Below are 25234 nucleotides of genomic sequence, written 5' to 3' on the forward strand. Positions count from 1 at the left end.
AGCGCGCCGAGGGACCCCATCTACGCGCCTTTCTCCTGCCAGTCGGCCACCACGTTCTGCGTCCCATTGTTCACTCGGGGCCAATCCGCGCTCGCCGTCTTCTTCTCGGCCAATCGCCTCCGGGGGCTACTGGAGCAGCCTGGTGAGGTCACCGCTCTGCCTCCTCCTCCTCCTCCCCCTCCCCCTCCTCCAGGGCTGGTGGGTGGTCTATGGCGTGCTGACGTCATGCTGCGTATGGGACAGAGCAAGCTGCCCTCCCTGGTGCTCCAGGGTTGGAATAGTTAGTTAGGAACCAGCAGGCTCCGGGGCTAGGAAGCCTTTTTTTAACCCCCCGCCCACTTTCTGAATCATAGCACTTTCCCACATCTCCTTCTGCATGGTGGATATTATTTTTCCTTATTCTTTCCTGGGTGATATGGGGGATCATTCCAAAAGTAAGTGGATCTTGTTCTTTCTCTCTCTCTCTCTCTGGTCGGGATGTTGTGCGTAAAGATTTGGGTGCATTGGAATGTAGTTTCCTGCAAGGGGCTTTGCTTTTGCGAAATCCCTTTCAAGGAGGGCGGGGAGAGGGCCAAAAATAACGAATATTGTAAAAGTGTTCTATCTATATATCTACGGCTATATATAGATATGCATTTATAAGCATAAATTTTCCCCTCTGCTTTACGCCACCGCTTGCCTTTCCGTTGTTGGATTCCTATCAAAACCTGGCAGTTGCAGAACTTGCTGCTGGCTTATTTTTAAACGAGCATGTTTTTATTCAGGGATTTGTCGCCCAACACTTGAACGATCCTCCAGAAAATTGTAGGGAGAATTAGCAATAACTATAAAGATAGCAATTATGATAATACAACGAAGTCATGGAAAGATTCCCAGATTCTCTTTCTCTTTTCATCATTTCTTCTGGGCGTATTAAATGCGTGGCCGTTTGCTTTTATTTTCTGCGGTGCAATCGGAAAACAAACAAAGTTATACGGGAAAGTGCAAAGATGCAAAATCCCCGGGTTCTTCCGTTCTTATTTTTATCCCCTTGCTTTGCTGGGGCGGGGGCGTTGATTTATAAAAGAGGTGCCGCCGCAGCACCCAAACCTCTTGTCGTCACCGGTGCCTGATTTGGGGTTAAATTCTACGGCTTGATTTGTTTTGGTTTTAGACTGATTTTTTTAAAAAAAGGGAAAAAAAGAAAACTTGTTTCCCGCCACCCTTTCCAGAAAGTCCTGATGAGAGATTCTGTCCGTTCTTAGTGTCCTTTGCTCCTTTCCACCGGCAGAGAAACCCGGGATTGCCATGTGCGTGGGCTGCGGGAGCGAAATCCACGACCAGTACATCTTGAAGGTCTCCCCGGACCTGGAGTGGCACGCGGCGTGCCTGAAATGCGCGGATTGTAGCCAGTATTTGGACGAGACCTGCACTTGTTTTGTGAGAGATGGCAAAACGTACTGTAAAAGGGATTATATCAGGTGATGATGACCTCCTCCCCCTCTCGGAGCGGGACGCCCACCAAGCGGAAGAAAAACATGCGTAGCAAATCCAGTTGCACCCACGCTTCCCTTTCGTTTTCTTTCCTCCTCTTCGGAGCCTTTTTTGTTACACAGCCCCCTTTTATTTATTCGATTAATTGTTCGCAAATGTTTGCTTTCTTTTGGCAATTTTCTTCTCCCCCTACCCTCTCTTCTCTATGTTGTAGAAATCTTGCTTGCGGGGGGGGGGGTGTCAGGCCACAGAGGATGGAGGGATTTTTTTTGGTCTTTGAACTCCGGACGGCCGGAAGTTCAGAGAAAGACTCGCCTGTGGAAGCGTCATTTTGCACAATCCTCTCTTGGTGATTTCCCACCCGACATATGCGATAAGAGCGAGACATTTCACATAGAGTTCGGAGGGAAAGCTGGGGATTTCATAGAATCATAGATTTGTAGAGTTGGAAAGGGCCCAAGGGTCATCTAGTCCAACCCCCCATGGAGGAATCGACTACTATCCTAAGCGGTGCCGCTTATTTGTTTTGTTTTTTTCCATTTCCGATCTAGGCTATACCAAGCTTTGCCTGGGTCAGACACGTAGGCCAGACAAATTCCTGGGCATCCTAAAGCAAACTCCAAAGCCAGCTTGGCAAGAAGGATGGCTAATAACCAGTGTGCCAATGAGAAGGCGGAACTGACTCTCCGTAACTCAGTCCGCGAGAGCCGATTCTTATTATTTTATTATTCTTAATTTGGCACCACTCATGTGCAATTTAGGTCTCTGTCTGAAGAGACTTGAAATCTAAATTGTTATTTATCATAGTATACCATAAGAGCTGCCGAGGAAGTTGCCCGTTATTAAGTGAGCGGCTTTGGCAGCCTAGGTCCCCGCCTCGAGGAGCTTACAAATCTTCAAATGCTTAATGATGGATACCTTTACGGATAGCGTTGAGTATCCCTAATAGCAGCCTTCCAAGAGGCTAGAGAAGAGGCCGCCCAGGCTGGTCCTTTCCTTATTATTGCTGCTTATTGTTAAATGAGCGGAGGGAAAAGCTAGGCTCCTGCCCGGAGGGGTTGCGGTGGTAATTGCGATCCAACCCGCGCAGCTCACCCGAGCCTCCATTGGCCGCCATGGGATCATGGAATGGTAGGGCTGGGAGGGTCCCCAAAGGCCATCTAGTCCCTGTAAGGCAGGGATCACAGTCGTCGGTGGGGTGTGTGGGTGTTTTGCTTGGGGATGGCGGGAGCCAGTGGTGCCCCTTTCCCTCCTGCCTTCCCCGCTGACTGCTGCCCCTTCTCCCTCCCTCCCTCCCTCCCACCCCTGCAGGCTCTTCGGCATCAAGTGCGCCAAGTGCGCGGCGGGCTTCAGCAGCAGCGACTTAGTGATGCGCGCCCGGGACAACGTCTACCACCTGGAGTGCTTCCGTTGCTCGGTGTGCAGCCGGCAGCTCCTTCCGGGAGACGAGTTCTCGCTGCGGGACCACGAGTTGCTCTGCCGCGCAGACCACAGCCTCCTCATCGACCGGGCCGGGTCAGCGGAGAGCCCCCCGCGCAGCCCTGGACACCTCCAAGGCGCCAGGCTCGCAGGTAGGCGGTCACCCCCAGCAGACCCCGAAAGCGGCTGGCCGTAGAATTGTAGAGCTGGAAGGGATCCCGAGGCTTATCTAGTGCAACCCCCTGCAATGTAGAAACCTCAGCTAACGCTCCTTCCCTCCCTCCCTCCCTCCCTCCCTCCCTCCCTCCCTCCCTCCCTCCCTCCCTCCCTCCCTCCCTTTCTTTCTTTCTTTCTTTCTTTCTTTCCCTCCCCCCTCCCTTCCACCTTTCACCCTGACTCCTTTCTCACTTCCCCCTCCGTTCCTTCGTTTCTGATTCTCTATTTTCTCTATCCACATCTCCACCCTCCCACCCGCACTCTGCATCTTCTAGCCTACCCGCTTCCCAACCACCGCAACAGCCGAGGGAACTCTTTCTGTCCTAGGAGTCTCTCCAGACAGCAGACCCCTTCTGGACCCTCCCATGCACTCTATACGCACGTGTACTGAGGCGCCTTCCAGACGAACAGATGAATTTAGCTTTAGGAGACCGAATGCAATCATTTCTGCTGTCATCAACCACTCAGGAGAGGCGCAAAAGTACCCCAGAAGGCGAACCAAATAGTGAAGATCCTTTGCCCCCCAAGCGCTTGCAAAATGGAGTAGGACAGAGAAAATAAAAGGAGGAAGCAAAGACCTTTTCTGCTTGGGAGAGACCGTGCCAGTGGGGGGACGGGGGACGGAAGGACTGCAAAACATCCCTGGGGAAAATGTTGAGAATCTTGCCACCTATCCAAAGTTAAAAAGGTAAAGGTAAAGGACCCCTGACCATTAGATCCAGTCGTGACCGACTCTGGGGTTGCAGCGCTCATCTCGCTTTATGGACCGAGGGAGCCGGTGTACAGCTTGCAGGTCTTGTGGCCAGCATGACTAAGCCGCTTCTGGCGAACCAGAACGAAAACGCTGTTTACCTTCCTGCTTGGAGCGGTACCTATTTATCTACTTGCACTTTGACGTGCTTCCGAACTGCTAGGTTGGCAGGAGCTGGGACTGAGCAACGGGAGCTCACCCTGTTGTGGGGATTCGAACCACCGACCGGCAAGCCCTAGGCTCTGTGGTTTAACCCACAGCGCCACCCGCGTTAGGTGGATTAGGAAGTTAGGAAGGAGTTATGTGTAGGGGTCCCAAACTTTTGATACTCTCCAGCTCTGGTCTGATGGGAGCCCCCCCCCCACGCACTTGATCTTGCTTTTTTAAACCTACAGAGAAGTCATTAGGAGGTGATGGTGAACCCACTGACCCCCCCCCCCAATCAAGACTTTGAAGAAAGTAGATCCTGCTCACTTCTGGGGAATGTACTGTGAGTGCATGCGACACATTTAAAGCACTCTCCTTAAAGAATTCCCAGATATTTTGCGGGCTCTGTGTGTGTGCTTTAAATGGTGTGCACCCAGACTTAGGAGTGCTGGGTGAATGGATTCTGCCTGAATCCCGTTCCTCCAGTCTCTCCCAGTGACAAACTTTTGTCCTAGTCCCCCCCGCCCCTCAATTACACACGTGAAGAACAATGTAGGCAGGGGAAGTCCAAAATACAGGGGGGGGGAGAGAGCTTCCAGATTTTGTTGAAGGCGCTGGTTCACGTCCAGTGTTTGGGCCTCCTTGGACAGCCCCATCTCCGCAGCTGGGGGCTTTTTAGGAAAACCAGAGTGGGACCATATCAAACATCCCACTCCAGGCCTGGGCAGGGGGCTTCCCATCTGAGTGACGTCTCTGCCAGCGCTTGAGTTTATTCTAAGGAGCCTTGTGAAGTTTTATTGTGAATGCCCCTGGGCATGTGCGAAGTAACCCTCTCTGTTTCTCTCGCACACCAGCTGAGGGAACGCATCCCTCGGCCACTCAATGGAGAAAAGGGTGCTGCAGAAGAGAGTGAACCAGCAAGTCTGAAGCAAAGTTTATTTTCAGACCTAAACCCCCAAGCAGAGTTGATTCGAGTTGCCAGGCAGGCAAGTCCAACTGAATGGGGCGGGGGACTTGCTTCTTCAGGAAACAGGATCGCGGTGTAAACACAGAAAGTTGTGTCTCGCACTCACTTAATTTATTAAATTACAGATAACTCTGTTGCTCCACGCGGGGCGGGGGAAATTCCAGCTCAACAGCAAGGGAATTCCTTCCCGTGTGACTGTTGAATTAGTCCTAATAAAGGCATTGTTACCCCGCGGTTAGTTTTCGGAATTAATGTATACCATACATACGGTACGTACGCACACATATACTTCTCTTTTAGAATATTGGGATTTTAATTGCTTTTCACACGGGCTACTTAAATTTATTGCTTTAATGTATTTTTTGCAAATTGTCCTGGGATCTTAAATGATTAAGGGGAGGAGGCGGGGTTAGAAACAGACGAAAATATGTTTATTTTACCCTTCTCACCCTCAAAACATCGATGCTGTTCATTTACTCTCGATTTAATCAGAGCCCATGTATCAGGTTTGAAACATAAATTCAAGAACAGCGCCTGACCAGATTTCTTGTTATCTTTAAAACAAAAACACAAGAACAAAAATAGTTTTCAAAAGTTAGACATGATGGGGACTAATTTTACTATTCTTACAGCCCAAACATCCCCGGATTTACTTAGAACTAAAGTCCCCCTATGACAGCGAAGCTGGCTTTGCAACTGAACTGAGCTCTGAATCAACTCTGACGTTTACGCAGAAGGAAATTTCACTCTGCTCCATCTTGAGGCTTACTCTCTAGTAAGTGAATAAAACATTTCAGCCTCGAGTTCTCTGACGTTGGGTTCACTTACAAGGGAGCAAGCCAAATTCAATACAGTGAGGCTTACTCCCAAGTAGACATACATGCATAATAAGATTGTGCTGGCAATTTCTTAACCCTGGGACAGTTCCTTCCTTCCTTCCTTCCTTCCTTCCTTCCTTCCTTCCTTCCTTCCTTCCTTCCTTCCTTCCTTCCTTCCTTCCTTCCTTCCTTCCTTCCTTCCTTCCTTCCTTCCTTCCTTCCTTCCTTCCTTCCTTCCTCTCCAAACCACAGAAACTATATTGAGTTTTTGTAGTTTATTATTATTAATTATTTTTATCATTAATCATCTGTATGTGATGCATTGTACCTGTACGTTCCAAAGACCCGGGTTTAGAATACAGTAGTATAGCAATCTAATAAACAGATAAATAAATAAATGAATGATTTAGTTTTAAAAGCGTTGCGGTGGGATAAGGACGACGACGACGATTCATTTTTAAATACGTCTCTTAACATTTGGCCGCAAAGCGTCTGTCTGTTGGAGCCGGTTCCTCGCCCGGAGGTCGCGGCTACCAGGGTCGGAAAGTGCAGGCAATTCCGTTTGTCTCGGCTTTCCTCTCCCGCCGCCCGGTCGCCCCCCCCCCCAGCCCCGACATCTGTTTTGTGTGACATCGGATGCGTCTCCTTTTCACGCCGGGCTGTCGTCTGAGTCATTGTTGTGCTAAATCCCCCCCCGCCCGACCCCCTCACACGCGCACCTTTTTAAAAGGACATAAATATCCAAGGCCAACATTTGTTTGGGATTTGTTTAATAAAAATAAATCAATAGAATAATAGTAATAATTGCAACGATCGGATTTATTGGTCTAAACTCTCTCTTTGGCGTACCTTGATTTTTGCGCAGTCTGATCGATAGTGTGTGTGTGTGTGTGTGTGTGTGTGTGTGTATGTACAGAGACATATTTTGCGAAATTCAAGGCCGGCCATTCCTGAGACTGTCCAGTCCCTCTCCAACCCTCGGCTTGTACGTTTGAAATGACATCTTTAACATTATTTGGAGAGCCGGTGGGGGTGAGGGTGGGGAAAAACAAGACTACTTTATTTTAATTTAAACATGTTTCTTTCAAGTTGGTCCTTTTCTAAGATTCGTGGTTATTTGTTAGACTTGGCTAAAAATAAAAATAATGCAGGGAGCCCCTGTTCTTTAATTATTATTTTGATCTTCAATGGGAAAGCTTTGCCTGATGTGCCAAGGAGGAGACGGGGCTCCCGAGCGGTGGCGGGGATCGGGTTCGCTGCCTCTTGGTGCTCGGCGGAGCGAGAGGCAACCTCTCCGTTTCCTCCCAGGAGTGGAGCTCAACCGGGAGACGGGAGCCCTCTTCCAGTTGCAGCGGCCGCTTCGGGCCGGACCTGCGGGAACCGAGTAGCGGCTGGGACGGGGAGACTGCGCAAACGCTGCCCAATGGTCTCCCTACACCTTGTTGTGCGTTTTTTTTTGGGGGGGGCGGCGGCATTCCCTCCCAGAGACTTAGTTATGGGGTGTGCAATTATAGTACAACTAAATGACAGTTTAGAAGCTGCACGTGTTGGTTTTGTTTTGTTTTGTTTTGTTTTGCGCCGCGTTTGCCTTCCCGGCCACGAGTTGAGAGCCTCTTCCTACTGCGCCCGCCCTTTGGGGAACAGGGGGCGGTGTAGTAAAATGCCTCTGCTGTCTCTCAAGGAGGAGCTGCCAGTCACTCCTCCCCCCCCCCTTCCGAGAAAGGGCTCAGTTTTGCATTGTTTTTGTTGTCGCTGCTGCTGCTGTTAATTTTTGGCATCAATGTGACCTTCGCAAAGTATAAGAAGGCAGGTTCACTACTAACTAATGATCTGCGAAGAACTAGGAAAAACAATGGCTTTATTAATTATTTAGTTATTTATAAAAATATATTTGTATACCGCTGCATCATATTATGATACAGAAGTATACAAATATTTTACGGTTTACAGGAATAAGAATATAAGACCATACAATAAGACCATTAAAATAAGTTATAAACATTAGCCAAAAATAGTTTTGAACATCTTAAAGAGCTCTCTAAGGCGGTGCATACACAATAAAATTGTAAATAAAACACATCTAAAAGCCACAAAGGGTAACCCAAGAGGGCTTCTCGTCTCCCTATTGCCAGACTTTTTGGGGGACATGGGGTGGCTTGAGCCCCGGAATGCGCGCCGTTGAACTAGCTGGGCGGGCGTCCCAACCTTTCCCCCGAGGGGCGCAATCTTCACTCCCCCCACTTCTGATCAGTCTCTCTCCCCCCCCCCTCCCTTGTGTGGCCTGCCATCTTCCCCTCCCCGCAGATTCATTGCCCGGGCGCCAACCCTCCTTGCGTCCACACGTGCACAAGCAGGCGGAGAAGACGACGCGCGTGAGGACGGTGCTGAACGAGAAGCAGCTGCACACGCTGCGCACCTGCTACGCGGCCAACCCGCGGCCCGACGCGCTCATGAAGGAGCAGCTGGTGGAGATGACCGGCCTGAGCCCGCGGGTGATCCGCGTCTGGTTCCAGAACAAGCGCTGCAAAGACAAGAAGAAATCCATCCTCATGAAGCAGCTCCAGCAGCAGCAGCACAGCGACAAAGCAGTAAGTGCAGGGGGCGCGCGCAGAGGGCCCCCTTCCTTTACTCTGCATTTCTGAATAGCCGTCGCCCTCCGTGGGGCATAAACTCCGGTTCCGCATCTTTGGCGCATTGAAATAAATAGCTAGGTCTTTTCTAGGGGGTCGGGAGAGCCCCCCTCCATCTCGAGAGACCCAAGTCCCCAAGTCAAGGGGGAGGATTTCCTAGAGATTTCGGGGAGAGGATTCGAACTGGCTTCTTGACAGGCCTGATCCACCAGCACGAACCCACGCTTTGCATGGACGGTTTGAAATTGGCAGACTCTGCAATGAACATCTATGGATTAATTGGCGATAGGCTTCGCTTCCTCTCTCCAATCTCTCTCGATTTTGAAAGGCTTCAGCTCGCTGGCATCTGAAGATGTAGGAAGATAAATGTTGTGTACGTGACCGTTGTAGAATCCATTGCTACATCCTTATAATCTGGTCTAATCGGAGCGAAACTCAAATGTATATTTACAGGTTTCCAATTTCATCACAGCAGGTGGGGGGCCACAAACTGGTTTTTCTTTTTTTGCATTTCACATCCCTAGGTCCCCTCTCCCGTCCTGCTTAACACCCCTAGACACTCTCTCACACATAGTGTTTTGGATTACATTTTATTTATGTAGATGCCAGTGCGTTGGTCTTTAAAGTGCCACAAGACTCTCTCTCGTTTTTTGGTACAACAAACTAAGGCCCCCTTTCTCGAAGCTGGACTAGGAGAAGGTTTCATGACACCAGATCTCTTAATATATCCCTAATACAATGTGTCTCTAGACTAGAGCGTCCCTGGAAATGTATTCGGGTGATTTTTTAAAAAAATAATAATAATCGAAAGTTCTTTAAAAAAACGAAGTGTTTTCTGAGCAAAATCTATTGCTAAATTAGTTTAGTTCCGATTAAATAAGCCTGGCGCCCCATCTTAAAAATAGAGCAACAATCATGTTTTTGCTTTCAATATATAATCTATTTTTCCAGGGCGCTTGAAACCCACAAAGGGGCACATTAACAGATCCGGGTGTCACGAACAGTGTAATCCTAGCCGTGTGCACTGGGGAGAAAGTCCTGTTTAGTTCCGTGGGACTTATTCCCAAGTCCCAGGTAAATCAGGTGCAATCCTAACCCCATTTTACCTGGGAATAAGCGCCACTGAATTCGATTACCCAGCTCTACAATTATTTGATTCTCAGAAAGGTTCTCTGTGCGTAAACTACATTGAAATGAATGGGAAAGATGCAATAACTCTCAATGTGTGGAAATGTGGAATAATTACCCGGTGGATTTTGTCATTCCATCGATACTGTTATGTGAAACCATCTAAATGCATTCATTTATTGTTGCATTATAATAGCTGGAAGCTATACGCCGGCTCCCTCGGCCAATAATGCGAGATGAGCGCGCAACCCCAGAGTCGGTCACGACTGGACCTAATGGTCAGGGGTCCCTTTACCTTTACCTTTTATTGTTAAAATGAAGTATATATATAAAAACACAACCACCATTTCACCGCTTTCCCCTTCTAGAATAATTGTTACTTTTTGGCTGTAGTGAAATTGGCGAGTAGAGGGATGAGGGAGAAAATATATGGCTGTACATTAAGACTTCAATGGGCTTTGCCACGTGCCTGTCTGGGAGTAAGGCCCGTCCCCGTTGAACTCAAGGGCGCTTACTTCTAAACAGACGTGCAAACGGGTCTCTGTGAAACGGACGAGCTCGAGGTCCCTCGCTGGAGAGGAGAGAGAGGCTCGCTCAGGGTAAAGGGGAAAGATTTCGGAACCTCGTGCACTTCGCTTTCGTTTTCACGGGAGATGGTTATCGGCATAGCAGGGAACACGTTGCTCCTGGAATGTTATCAATCATACTGTTTTTATTATTGATTAATTAATAATTACCCCGGTGGCATTAAACATTGCATTTTCCCTTGGTGGTTCACCCCCAACCCCCAAATATTTTTAATTGGCTTCAAAACCATGCTCATGGGCGTTGTAGAGAATGACAGCAGGAAGCTCCAGCCCTGAGGGTAGACACGTTATAATCTTAGGGATCTTGTCCGGAGGGAACCCTCTTTTGATTGGGTTTCATGCAAAACCTCCAGGCAAGCTCAAGCAAATGAAAAAGAATGAGAAGATAATGCTATTTTAAACTGCTTCTTGGCTTTTTCTCTCTGTCCAGAGCAATTGTTAGTGCCACCACCCATATAATTAAGGGTCTGCATAGATAATGTCATCATAAATAAATCCTATTACTTTTAATAGATTAAAATAACATATTAAAATTATGTTTGAAAAATGAATTCAAATTTAGCCCCCACCTCTTTTATTGGCCAATTAAACTCTTTTGAAAACTACTGTATATGATTGAGTCAGGGTGGTGTAGAGGTTAGGACTAGGACTGGGAGAGATCAGGGTTCAAATCCCCTTCTTGGTCAGGAATCTCACTGGGTGGAGTTGGGGGTCAATCGCTGCCTCTCAGCCCAACCTACCTTGCAGGGTTGGTTTGGGGCATTAATGAGGAGGGGCAGAACCATGAGTTCCTTGGAGCAAAAAGTGGGATAGAAATGCCAGTGAATAAACAAACTTTTTGCTCTTTCCTATAAATAACTGTGTGAAGCATAATAAAAAAATTCCTTCAGTAGCACCTTAAAGACCAACTAAGTTTTTATTTTGGTATGAGCTTTCGTGTGCATGCAGATGAAGTGTGCATGCACATGAAAGCTCATACCAAAATAAAAACTTAGTTGGTCTTTAAGGTGCTACTGAAGGAATTTTTTTATTCTGTTTTGACTCAGACCAACACGGCTACCTATCTGTGTGAAGCATATTTGATCTGGGTAAGGGGTTTGAGGTGGGGGTGAAAGCCTTGAGAGGAGTGGGGTCAGGAAGGCGGGCAGGAGACTATCTTGAGCATCAGAGGTGGAAGTGTTGCATAATTTCTTTAGAAACCAAATCATTTAATGTTCATTCCATTACTGCCACAGATCAAATTGAGAGAGGGAAGAGCACTTGCTCTCCTTGTGGGATGTGGAAAAACCAACTGCTGCCCTTCTGGAAAAACATGTGATTGATGGTGAAGCCAGTTTTGTTATTAGAAAGGATTTGGATTGGGGCAGGAGGAGAATAAAGAGAAACTTTCTTTCACTCTACTCCCTCCTTACTGCCAGATTTTGTAGGCTAATCCAGCATTAATTAATGATTAATTGCTGATTAGCCCCTCCCCCATTTGGGTTTTTCCACTTCTTTCTGTTGGCCATTCTTCCTGGATTTGGAGCACTTTGGAAGAGAATTCTCCTCCCCCCTAACCTCACACATCCCTTTTGCCATCATAAGCAGCTGCAAGTTGGGGTTTTCCAAAATACACCAGCCTTTCATCTGAGTATCAGTGGGTGAGGTGGGGGGGTTTGAGGTGGGGCTCAGTCCAAGGCTTTGCAAAATACCAAGTACGTAATATGAAACAGGAGATTGTCCCTGAACATGTAAAGAGTTCTTGCTACTGAGCAACCATTAGTCAGCCCCTTTACACTCAGCATCTGTAGGCATGGCTTATCACAAGGGTGAGCTAAAGGTAGAGCAGGATCTACTGATAATATCTCTGAGGTGACTTGCAATGAATCTGAAAAAGTTTCTGACAACATATATGCACATACCCTAGCCTTTCCATGGGTGTTTTGGGAGTGAGGTGGGAAGAGACTCCCATAGATTGATTTCTCACTACATATGAGCCTGAGAAATTGTTTTGCTTCATTGTAAAGTATTGGGACTATATAATTTTTAAAAAGAACCAGGGTGATTTGCTCTTATCGATCTGTAGCGCATGGTTGGATGTGACATTGGGACATGATGATGCATCCAAGTCTTTTATCTGTCACTGCTGCCAGATTCTTCCTCTGGGGGGAACAGGTGGGTTTGGCTGAGTCTTTGCTGACTGTTGCTTTCTTTTCTCTCCTTCAAAAGAGCCTTCAGGGCCTGACTGGGACCCCACTGGTGGCCGGCAGCCCAATCCGCCATGACAGCACTGTGCAGGGCAATGCAGTGGAGGTGCAAACCTATCAGCCCCCCTGGAAAGCACTCAGTGACTTCGCCTTGCAGAGCGACTTGGACCAGCCAGCCTTCCAGCAACTGGTAAGGGACCGGGAGAGTGGGAACACACAGCCAAGAGGACCAGGTCTTCCTTTGAGCCAGCTTTGGAGCAGAGTGGGGAAGGCGCACCTTTGTGGCCCTTGTGGCTCAAGCCTAAGAAAAACATCACCACCTACTCCCAGACTGTAGGTGAACAGTTGAGTCCTCCTTAAATGCTGTGCCCTCTACCACACATGGGGACAGTCAGGTTGTTTTGGGGGCACAGGTAAAGCCACGTGGGGCACACAGCTCTGTACTGCAGCTCCCTGCACTCAGGCCCAGCATCTTCCACCTGAGCCAGCTGCCTCACTCTGCCTCCTGGCTCGGCTGGCCCTCCTCATTCCCTTGACACCCAGATCACCTCCCTGACTGGGACGCATCTCCTAAGCAAGCCTGCTTCAAACCAAATTCTCCTTGGTGTTGACTCAGACTTTTGGGGATCAAAAGGAGGTTGGGAGGACGGTGGTTGACAGCCACAACACAAGAACCCCCCATGCTTTGTACTGCGGATTAAGCACTCTTGAACAATCACTACACTCTGTATAGGATGAGGATCATTGTGGACATAAGTGGGAAGATGGAGAGGGCAGGAATTGAGACCCCTTTAGCACTTTTTCCTACTTTTGTGTGATGGGGAAAGAGCTCTTCAAATTGTGCTCATGGTAATCATTGTGTGCTAAGTGATCTTGAGTGCAATCTCACCTGTGCTAGTATGTTTGAAGTATGTGCTGCTTAAAAGAAATTCAAACTGGCCCTCTGGGTTTATGTACGTATGTGAACAGGTACCTAAGTTTGGGTTCCCATTGCAACATCAGAGAATCCTTTAATGATTTGTTGGAGTACTTGCACCATTAGTTAAAAAGGGGTTAGGATGGAGTTGTATCAAGAACCGCCCCAAGGCAGCATCACCAAATGTGATCCTACGTTGGCATCATGAGCAGATGTTTAGGATTGTGGTGTAAGATGCACTTACCTGTACATTTGGTGCAGAGTCTTCAGGCAATGGTAGATGCCTAGACAAAATGGGAAAGGGGCACAGCCCAGCAGTAGGGCATGCAGAAGGTCCCAGGTTCAACCCCCAGCATCTTCAGGTAGAGCTGGGAGACACTGTCCTATCTTGCAACCCTGGGCTGCTGCTGCTGCCAGTCAGCGTAAACAGTACTGAACTAGGTGGACCAGTGGTATGAATAAGGCAGCTTACTGTGCTCACAGAACTGTGTGATGAAAACATTGCTGGGATGTATTTGAAAGAAAAGCCTTATCATTACCTGAATACAACAGAATAAGGTCATGTTAATGCTTGAGGAAGAGGGATAATTTTGGAGTGAAAGAGACGTAAGTACAAAATGTCAACTCTGTGTTGGACTGAGGCTGCAGTTTTGTCAAATACCGTACTTAGCACAGGCACACTGAAAACGTAAAGGTTAATTCACTTCAACTTGCCTGTTGAGCAGGCATAGGCAAACTCAGCCCTCCAGAAGTCTTGGGACTACAACTCCCATCATCCCTGACCACTGGTCCTATTAGCTAGGGATGATGGGAGTTGTAGTCCCAAAACATCTGGAGGGCCGAGTTTGCCTATGCCTGCTGTTGAGCATGGAGCTACTTAACACCTTGCTAAACTATGCCTACTGCTGGTGAGCTCAGGGTCCTGGGTTCAATCCTGGCATTTCCATGTAGGGGTGGGAAGGATTTTTGCCTGAGGAGCCTTCAGTGTACCCTTCAGTGTAGACCAGTGTTTCTCAACCAGTGTGCCTCCGGATGTTTTGGGACTACAACTCCCATCATTCCTGACCACTGGTCTTGCTAGCTAGGGATGATGGGAGTTGTAGTCCCAAAACATCTGGAGGCACACTGGTTGAGAAACACTGGTGTAGACGGTATTGTGCTGGATGGACCAGTGTTCTGATTTGGTATATATCAGCTGGCTATGAGTGAATTGGCCTCAGTTCATCAGCTGTGATGTTTTGCTGCAATGCCAAAACTGCAGCACGGGATTCCAGTTTCCGTTGTTAGGTGTGTCAGGCTAATGGAAATGAACAGGCTTAAAATAGAGTTGTCCTCCTGCTGGACCATAGCTCAGAAGTGCTGATGGGAGGCCCATGAAACTGTAACGTTAATTACAAAGGAATCCTGAGGAATGTATGCACATCGAAGGGTTCTCCCCCTCCTAATGCATTCTTTCCTGTATCATGATTATGCTTTAGAGGATAATCAAAAATGAATCTGGTGCAATATTTAGTTAAGATAATGGAGAATTGAGACGGGTGAGCTGCCTGCATAATTAAATGGTCATTTGCTAGAAACGGAAGTGCCACTAAATGAAATATGGGTCTTATACATCAGTTTATGAAATATGAAGCCCGGCTCTGCATAGCTGCCACTGGAGCATTGCCTAGACAGAGAGGAGTGTGCAGGAAGTCTGTCAAATTCCTTACAGAACAGTTTCCTCTTTGCAGGAGAAAGGCTCAAGGGGGCTCTGCAACTGGAGACCGTGAGTGAAAGCATCATAACACCACTTTAACAGCCATGGCTTCTTCCCCAGAAACTGGGAACTGCAGTTTCTTAAGGGTGCAGAGAGTTGATAGAAGCCTCCCCTGTTCCCAAGAACTACAATTTCCAGAGTTCATCAGGAAGAGGGATCAGCTGTTAAACCTGGGAGAAGCAGACCATTTGGATCCCTTCCAATCGGGATTCAGGCTTCACCATGGGACTGAAACTGCCTTGGTCGCACTGGTTGATGATCTCCGGCAAGCTAGGGGAAAAGGTGAGAGCTGTTTCCTAGTTCTACTGGATCTCTCAGCGGCCTTTGACACCATCAACCATAACATCCTTCTGGACCGTCTAGAGGGTTTGGGAGCTGGGGGCACTGTCATGCAGTGGTTCCGCTCCTTCCTCCTGGGCCATGTTCAGAAAGTGGTGGTGGGGGATGAGTGTTCAGACCCCTGGGCTCTCACTTGTGGGGTGCCTCAGGGTTCCGTTCTCTCCCCCATGCTTTTTAATATCTATATGAAGCCGCTGGGAGAGATCATCAGGGGGTTTGAGCTGGGTGTTCATCAGTATGCGGACGATACCCAGCTCTACCTCTCTTTCAAATCAGAACCAGTGAAGGCGGTGAAGGTCCTGTGTGAGTGCCTGGAGGCGGTTGGAGGATGGATGGGGGCTAACAGATTGAGGTTGAATCCTGACAAGACAGAAGTCCTGTTTGTGGGGCACGGGGCAGGCAGGTGTGGAGGACTCCCTGGTCCTGAATGGGGTAACTGTGCCCCTGAAGGATCAGGTGCACAGCCTGGGAGTCATTTTGGACTCACAGCTGTCCATGGAGGCACAGGTTAATTCTGTGTCCAGGGCAGCTGTTTATCAGCTCCATCTGGTACGCAGGCTGAGACCCTACCTGCCTGTGGACTGTCTCGCCAGAGTGGTGCATGCTCTGGTTATCTCCCGCTTGGATTACTGCAATGCGCTCTACGTGGGGCTACCTTTGAAGGTGACCCGGAAACTGCAATTAATCCAGAATGCGGCAGCTAGACTAGTGACTGGGAGTGGCCGCCGGGACCACATAACACCGGTCCTGAGAGATCTACACTGGCTCTCAGTATGTTTCCGAGCACAATTCAAAGTGTTGGTAATGACCTTTAAAGCCCTAAACGGCCTCGGTCCAGTATACCTGAAGGAGCGTCTCCACCTTCATCATTCTGCCTGGGGACTGAGATCCAGCGCCAAGGGCTTTCTGGCACTTCCCTCGCTGCGAGAAGCCAAGTTACAAGGAAACAGGCAGAAGGCCTTCTCTGTAGTGGCACCCGCCCTGTGGTACACCCTGTGGAAGGAGAACTTGCTAGAGTAAAGAAGGGAAAGTGTTTTGTGCAGCCCAAGGGCCACATTCCCTTCTGGGGGCCACAAGGCACTGCTAGGCAGTGCAAGAGGGCCCAGTTGCTATATATTCACACCCACCTCTCTATCCCCCCAAGTGGCAGGATCACGCCACAGTCAGGCAAGAGCACTTGACGAGTGTGCAGAGCAGGGTTGGGGTGCAAGCAACGTGGCCTGAGAACAGTCTTGAGGGCCAAATAGAGATCTTTGGGGGGTCACATTGGGCCCCAGGCCAGAGGTTCCCTCCCTTTGTGATACAGTATGGCAAGTTATCTGAATGGGTTGGAGAACACCCCAGACATCTAAATCCAGGGGTATGTCTGCTTGATAAATCTAGCCTGTTCAAATGGACTGAATCAATGTTGTTGGGGTGGGAGGGAAAGACATTGTAGAAATCCTCAATTGCTCTGCAAGCCTTCCACAAAACCACCTGAACAGAGCTCACAGACTACCAGCAACCCACAGACCAAATTTTGTGAACTTCTGACCCTACGCAATAGGTGTGTTTAAGGAACAGTGCTTGAATTAATCAGTTCAAATAATTTCAAGCACTGCCCTTTAATTGCACCATTTGGTGAGCGAGGGTGATCTGGCCACAACTGGAGAAACTCAGGTGGGGAGCCTCATGAATTTTGTTAACGGCCCCCGACTTTCTCCCCATAATTTGAGTCCTTTTAGGAAATATATAGTGGCACACCTGGCATTTGAATAATGAAGAGTTTGGGATCCTGACAGTTTGGGAGAAGGTTCTATCACTCGCAATATTCCTTGGAGAGCCCTTTTGCGCTTGTTCAGTTCCTTTTCATTCCACTGGATTGTGCTCTAAAGCAGCGTGCTCCTGCTTTTCATACCAAGCGCATGAAGGGATGTGAATAGACGTGTATAGATTTATTAGAGATTATCCTTCCTTCCTTATGTTTGTGAGTTCAGCAGAGTGCATCCCTTCGTAGCTTAAAAGTGAAGCTTAGATAGGTTTCTTGTTGTTTAGTCGTTTAGTCGTGTCCGACTCTTCGTGACCCCATGGACCAGAGCACGCCAGAGCACGCCAGGCACTCCTGTCTTCCACTGCCTCCCGCAGTTTGGTCAGACTCTTTTTTTTATTATTAAGGTTAAAATATACTTTATTGGAATTATAAATTAAAAACATACATCATTGATCAAACAAAAAACAAACATATCAGTTATTCCAAACAATACATACAAAATCAAGATCCTACACAGTTAGCCCCCTCCCCCCCTCTGACTTAGAAGAGACCACAAGGGCCATCCAGTCCAACCCCCTGCCAAGCAGGAAACAACATCAAAGCATTCTTGACATATGGCTGTCAAGCCTCTGCTTAAAGACCTCCAAAGAAGGACTTCCATCCAATACCTTATCAGCTTCTGTCCTAAAGCATTATTTCACTATGCATTTCGTATTCTCTTCTATTTCTTTGTACCATTTTATACCTTTTTGTCTAATCCTCATACTTTCCCTCTACCTTCCTTCATATCCCTTAATCTAGGCACGCAAGCATATCGTCTTTCGAGCAGTATTTTGCCAAATAGTCTTTGTAACATTTCCATTTGTTTTTCAAATTTTGCTTCGATTGATTCCTTATTGTTGCCATTAATTTTGCCATAAATAGGAATTCATTTAATTTGCAAATCTAATCTTCTTTCGTTGGAACCTCTGAATCTTTCCATTGGGCTGCTATCACTACCCTGGCTGCAGAACTGGCCTATAAAAATACCTTTTCCATTCCTTTCGATATTTCATCATCTATTAGACCTAACAGATACACCTTGGGCTTTTTGGTAATCGATCTTTTCAACATTTTTAAAATTTCTTCATGTATCGATTGCCAGAAATTTTTAATTTTCTCGCACTACCACCACATGTGGATTAGAGTTCCTATTTCTTTATTGCACTTCCAACACAGATTGGTTTTTGATTTATATATTCCGGCAATCTTTACAGGCGTTAGGTACCAACAATAATGCATTTTAATAAATTTTTCTTTAATATTATATGAAGCCGTAAATCTGATGTTTCTTTCCAAAATTTTTCCCATTGCCCAAGATAGATTACCGAATTGACATCCCTTGACCATTTTATCATTATTTCTTTCACTGCCTCATCCATAAAATCCCAATCCAGAAGATTATATGTTTTTGACAATAATTTCTTTGTGTTATGAATCACTTCTTTCTCAAATTGGAATTTTCTTTCGGAAAACCCTTTTTTTGGTCTGCATTAAATATACTTGTGAGTTGAATATACTGCCACCTATCAATCTCTAATCCTCTTATTTCATCAAAAGGCTTTAATCTCTACTTATCCTGATTTTCCTCTACCAATTGTCTATAAATTGGCCAATTCTTCTTTGTATTTAATTTTTTCATTCCTAAGGCTTCTATTGGTGAGCTCCATAATGGTGTCTTAGATTCTATATACTGGTATCTTTTATATTTATTCCATACTTTATATACGGCCCCTCTTATAATATGGCTGGTGAAATCTCTGTGTACCTTGACTTTATCATAATTCAAATATGCATGCCAGCCAAATCTGCAGTTAAAACCCTCGAGGTCTAGCAACTTGGTTTTCTCCAATCTAATCCATTCCCTTATCCAGACCAGACATTCTGCCTCATAGTATAGCTGCAAATTTGGTAATGCCAGACCTCCTCTATCTTTCCTGTCAGTTAGCAATTTTTACTTCACTCTAGGTTTTTTCCCTTGCCAAATAAACTTTCTGATGTCTTTTCTCCATTCCCCAAAGCATTAATCCTTTATTATAATTGGAATAGTCTGAAACAAATATAACATTTTTGGCAAAACATTCATTTTAATTATTGACACTCTCCCCAATAATGATAGCTGTAATCTATTCCACCTTTCCATATCCTTTTTTTATCTCTTTCCAAATTTTCTCATAATTGTTCTTAAATAGATCAATATTTTTCATCGTTATGTCTATCCCCAAGTATTTGGCTTTTTAAACTATTTTTATTCCCACTCTCTTTTCTAATTCATTTTGATATTTTTCAAATATAATTTTTATCAGAAATTTAGTTTTTTCCTTATTCAATTTAAATCCGGATACTTTGCCAAATTTCTTTATCGGCAAGGTGATGTTTCTGCTTTTTAAGATGCTGTCCAGGTTTGTCATTGCTTTTCTCTAAATAAGCAGCCGTCTTTTAATTTCATGACTGCTGTCACCATCTGCAGTGATCATGGAACCCAAGAAAGTAAAATCTCTCACTGACTCCATTTCTTCCCCTTCTATTTGCCAGGAGGTGATGGGACCAGTGGCCATGATCTTGGTTTTTTTGAGGTTGAGCTTCAGACCATATTGAAAGGTTCTTTAATTCCTCCTCACTTTCTGCCATCAAGGTTGTGTCATCAGCATATCTGAGGTTGTTGATATTTCTTCCAGCAATCTTAATTCTGGCTTGGGATTCATCCAGTCCAGCCTTTCGCATGATGAATTCTGCATATAAGTTAAATAAGCAGGGAGATGGCCATGTTCAAGTATATAAAAGGATGTCATATGGAAGAGGGTGAAAGGTTGTTTTCTGCTGCTCCAGAGAAGCGGACACGGAGCAATGGATTCAAGCTACAAGAAAGAAGATTCCGTCTATACATTAGGAATATCTTCCTGACAGTAAGAGCTGTTCGGCAGTGGAATTTGCTACCAAGGAGTGTGGTGGAGTCTCCTTCTTTGGAGATCTTTAAGCAGAGGCTTGACAGCCATATGTCAAGAATGCTTTGATGGTGTTTCCTGCTTGGCAGAGGGTTGGACTGGATGGCCCTTGTGGTCTCTTCTAACTCTATTATTCTATGATTCTATGAGACAATATACAGCCTTTCCCAATTTTGAACCAATCAGTTATTCCATGTCCAGTTCTAACTGTAGCTTCTTGTCCCACATAGAGATTTCTCAGGAGACAGATGAGATTAGGTAGGTTAGCTTTAGCTTTTTAGTTTAAGTAATCCAGGATGCCTTATGGCAGACTGGATTCTCCTGGTATTCCCCCCTTAAAACAATAATCATACAAACATTATTGTAAACGGTAGAAATAACATTTACTGACTGCACGTTTCTGTTGCAGAATAACAGATACAGCAGCTTTGTTCAGACAGACTTAAAATGGTAATTCAGTTAGATAAACGTAAAGGGACCCCTGACCATTAGGTCCAGTCGTGACCGACTCTGGGGTTGCGGCGCTCATCTCGCATTATTGGCTGAGGGAACTGGTGTACAGCTTCCAGGTCATGTGGCCAGCATGGCAAAGCTGCTTCTGGCGAACCAGAGCAGCGCACGGAAACGCCTTTTAGCTTCCTGCCAGAGCGGTACCTATTTATCTACTTGCACTTTGACGTGCTTTCGAACTGCTAGGTTGGCAGGAAATTCAGTTAGATAGATATGCTAAGTTTAGCATGTCTGAGCAATGGAGCTCAGACATGCAGGTTGTTCTCACCTTTCTAACTTGGTGCTGAGATGAAGAGGTAAGAGTGAAGAGAGGCCAAAGACCCAAGAGGAAGTTTCCAGCCTCCCCCTGTCAGGGCACAGAGGGAGTGTCTCTCTCAGAGTTCTGTCTAGGAAACTTACAGGAAAACTCTGTGATCTTCAGCTCCTATCATGTGCCTGTCTAGCAAACATGCATTGTTGGTTTGAAGAGACTCTGGCAGGTCCCCCCTCCTTCTCAAAGATGGGCAAGCCCTAACTAGGCTTCGGGAAGGAGGACCCTGCCAGAGCCTTATGCTTCCTTACCCAGCTTTGGGAAGGCAGCATGAGGGCTGGGGGAGTGGGCATCAAATGTTGCTGAGTGCTGCCAAAAAAGTTCTCGAGGGTCACATGTTGGACCACCTTGCTCAGCATCAACTGCTCCAAAACACTTTTTGATAGAATTCAAATCCACTGTATCTTCTAAGCAGCTTCTCATTTTGCCTTCAGCTGTGTTTCAGTTTGCCCTGGTATCAAGGAAGGGGTTGGCAATATTAACTGATACCCGTTTTCGGGATGAGCTTTTGGGGGATGGGTACCATAGCATCTGCTTTGCATGAAGGATATTAAAATGGATCAGGTAGCACACTTTGGGAAAGGCTTTCTCTGCCTGAAACCTTGGAGAGTTGTTGTCGGAAGGAGTAAGCAATACCAGTCCAGAGGGACAAATGGTCTCACCTGCTAGAAGACAGAGCCTCCTATGAGTTAAGTTTAAAAAACTAAAGAACTGGAGCAAATAAAGTGCACCCATTGCTGTTCCTATTTATAAATTCCTGCATCCTTTCATCAATAAATATTCTCTGGGTGGCATAAAATCATTTAAACATAAAAAAATAAAAATTAAAGTGAAAGAGCAACAGAGACAGCATAGAGCAGATTACAATCTGAATTAAACTGCCAAGCTCCCTGCGTGAATAAAGACATGTTCACCATTACCTGGTGTTACAAAGACCATAGAAAAAGTGTTGGCTGAGCCTCTTTGGGCAGTCTCTGTGGGATGAGTTTTAATGCAATTAAATTGGAGTTTATCCCTCCAGGCACCTGCATGTGTGGGTTAAACAGAGTTTTAAAATCCCATCCTTGGAGCTGTAAAATCTTGTTTTGAGCAAGTCCTGCTACAAAGTAAGTTGGCTTCCCCATTCTTACTCCACTTAACAAAAAATCAGGCAGCAACTCACTTTATATTATATACATTGGTTCACAGCAATGGAAGCAGTAAAAACTATGCAGGCAAAATGCTTACAGTAAAACCAGCTCCAGCGAGGGGAGGCATGTCTGCTTCTAATGCTAGTCAGAGGAGGGGAGGGGCAGGAGGTGCTCTCTGTTTTTCCCTCTCCAGGAGAGCAGGGCAAATGGAACCACACCCAGCCCTCTCTACTAATTGCATTTCTATGGGCTGTGTGTCTGCCTCTCAGCAATACAGCTCTGTGATATTAGCGCCTCCTCATGCTAACCAGAAGAATATGCATTTGTTAGGTTTTGCGGCTCATCTCCCATAGTCTGTTCTATAACTCAGGTCACCCCCCTTTGCATCTGCCAGCTCCCCTCCCCCAGTGGCATGTGTCCCCCAGAAGTTCTTCTTCTTCTTTGGCGATCACTCAAAGCTGAGTAAGATTGTCTTCCATAAACACGGTTTTAACAATGGGTCCGTAAGTGACTGTGGAGGCCGGTTCTGGATCCACACATCCTTCCACAGTGGGGACATTGTTTTCCAGGTAGGAGTTGATCACGGTGTGGATTTGCCTAGCGTGCCTTCCTCTTAGCACGTTTCTCCCTTGTGTCCTGAGATCGAGTTTCTTCAAAGCCCATGACATCTTTGCTAAAGGCTGTTCTCCAACTGGAGCGCTCGCAGCCCAATGTTTCCCAGTTGTCAGTGTTTATACTACATTTTTTTAAGATTTGCTTTGAGACAGTCTTTAAACCTCTTTTGTTGACCACCAGTATTACGCTTTCCATTTTTAAGTTCGGAATAGAGTAGTTGCTTTGGAAGACGATCATCAGGCATCCGCACAACATGACCAGTCCAACAAAGTTGATGTTGAAGAATCATTGCTTCAACACTGGTGATCTTTGCTTCTTCCAGTACACTGATATTAGTTCGCCTGTCTTCCCAAGTGATGTGTAAACATTTTCGGAGACGCCATTGATGGAATCTTGCGAGGAGTTGGAGATGGCGTTTATAAGTGGTCCATGTTTCACAAGCATATAGTAGGGTTGGTAGTACAATAGCTTTGTAAACAAGCATTTTGGTTTCCCTGCAAATATCCCGGTCCTCAAACACTCTGCACTTCAATCGGGAGAAAGCCGCACTCATAGAGCTCAGGCGATTCTGGATTTTGGCATCAATGTTGGCCCTTGTGGAAAGGTAGGAGAAGTGATCAACATTTTCCAACGTTACACCACTGAGTTGAATTTGTGGCACTGCAGAGGGGTTATTTTGTACTTGTTGGTGCAGCACTTTGGTTTTTTGGATGTTGAGTGATAGGCCAACTTTTCGTAAGCTTCTGCAAAGATATTTAGGGTGGTTTGGAGGTCATCCTCTGAGCATGCACACACTACGTTGTCATCAGCATACTGAAGCTCTATGACGGAAGTTACAATTTACAGTGTCGAAAGCCTTAGTCAGGTCAATAAACGCCTTATACAGGGGTTGGTTTTGCTCTCTGCATTTTTCTTGATGCTGTTGAGCGGTGAAAATCATGTCCACTGTCCCCCTAGAAGGCCGAAAACCATTTTGGGATTCAGAAAGGGTCACCTCGGATATTGTTACCAAGCGGTTTGCTAAGATCCTTGCAAGAAAGATGGGCACCACTTGAGTAATCCCCAACCTTGTCCCCTCTCTCTCCACAACCCACAGGTCTCCTTCTCAGAATCCGGCTCCTTGGGCAACTCATCTGGCAGCGACGTGACCTCCTTGTCCTCTCAGCTCCCTGACACCCCCAACAGCATGGTCCCCAGCCCGGTGGAAACGTGAGAAGAGCCTCCTTTTACCACCCCACCTCCCCATGGACTTTCGCATGCTCCTGATCCCTGCATGAGATCTCCTGAGCTCCGAGCAAACTCAACTCTTTAAATTATTATCTTTTATTTAAAACCCAGCTCCCCGATCATGGCTGTAAGCGGCACCCGCGTCTGGACTGCACCGCCCTCGGGGAGCAGAGCAAGACTCCCGAGGGATTCCGTGTCCCCACCCTCCGTGAATACCTCTGGATTGTACTAGAATGACTTTCCTGACTCATGTAATGGTAGCTTTAGAGTACGTTGGTTTTTTTATTGTTTTTTAACAAACAAACAAACAAAACACTTCATTTGGAAGAAGCAAACCTGATCGTCTTGGAATTGCCGGTGCCATTTGCCACGCTATGCCAGGAGCCTGGACAAATCTTGAACTCCTTTATATTTGTTTGCTGGCCCTGGAAGGGGGGGGAATCTGTCTGTCTGTCTGTCTGTCTCTCTCTCTCTCCCCCCCCCTCCAAGCCTGCATGATTGCTGGAAAACTATCTGCAAGACTTAAAGTATTCCCCCCACTTCTCTTGCCAATGTTAAATTATCTTCTGGATGGAGGTGAGGTTTGTTAGGCCATTGCAGACCAAAGTAAGTTATTGTTATTATTATTTATTGTTACAGCAGATGGTAAAATGGTTGGGATTGATATTTTGATCTTAATAATAAAAACGAACAAATACCTGATGAGAAAGTGCTGGAAGTCTGTGTGAATCATTGCCACACAGGATCAGAAGGCTGGGATTAAGGATCATCACTGCCATCAGATATGGAGGCCACATGAACATTCCCTGTGTGTGTGTGTGTGTGTTTGTGTGTGGAATGAAGCCATCTTAACACGGAAGAGTTTCCCCAGGTCAGACAGACTGGAACTATATGAAACCTGCTTCTCCTTCAGCCACACATGTCAGACTGGAAACTTACCATATATAGGAGCTGGAGGCTCCACCGCCTTCCTGGCCCTGATCAGTCCATGTGTCTTCCCTGTGGAAGGTGAGGAGGCTCCAAGATCCAGCCAGGATCTCACGCAGCTGGTGCCAGAGGCTCCTGGGACAAGAGAGGAGCAAAGTGAGGGTGCTGGTTGAATTAGTGCAGGGACATGGACCCTCAGGCTCAGGGGCCAGATGTGGCCCACCTAGGCTTTCTCTGTAGCCCTCAGGACTTTCTTGCTCCCCAGCCACACTCCCTTCTGAACCTCCTTTGCCCTTCCTTGTACGTTTTTGTCTGGCTGGACTGTGTCCTTGATCATGCCTCTTGTTTGGGTGAAACGGGTAATGGAGAGGGATGTGTGCAGGAATCAACCCTCTGTGCAAAGGTAAATTTTAAATTCCTTGCTCCATGCATGTTTGCCTCTGGCCCC

General features: G+C 46.5%; 1 protein-coding gene across 1 annotated transcript; it reads left to right on the forward strand.

Annotated features, from left to right (window-relative positions):
• The first annotated feature begins 376 nt into the window (after nt 1–376).
• ISL2 (ISL LIM homeobox 2) lies at nt 377–23894 on the forward strand. Its single transcript, XM_035113196.2, has 6 exons — nt 377–434; nt 1271–1460; nt 2785–3044; nt 8096–8379; nt 12345–12512; nt 23729–23894. Exons 1-6 carry the CDS (start codon nt 377–379, stop codon nt 23843–23845), a joined length of 1077 nt encoding a protein of 358 aa, XP_034969087.2. The 3' UTR covers nt 23846–23894.
• Nucleotides 23895–25234: the final 1340 nt, after the last annotated feature.

The sequence above is a fragment of the Zootoca vivipara genome, chromosome 9 (genome assembly GCF_963506605.1).
Source record: "Zootoca vivipara chromosome 9, rZooViv1.1, whole genome shotgun sequence".
NCBI classification, from domain to species: domain Eukaryota; kingdom Metazoa; phylum Chordata; class Lepidosauria; order Squamata; family Lacertidae; genus Zootoca; species Zootoca vivipara.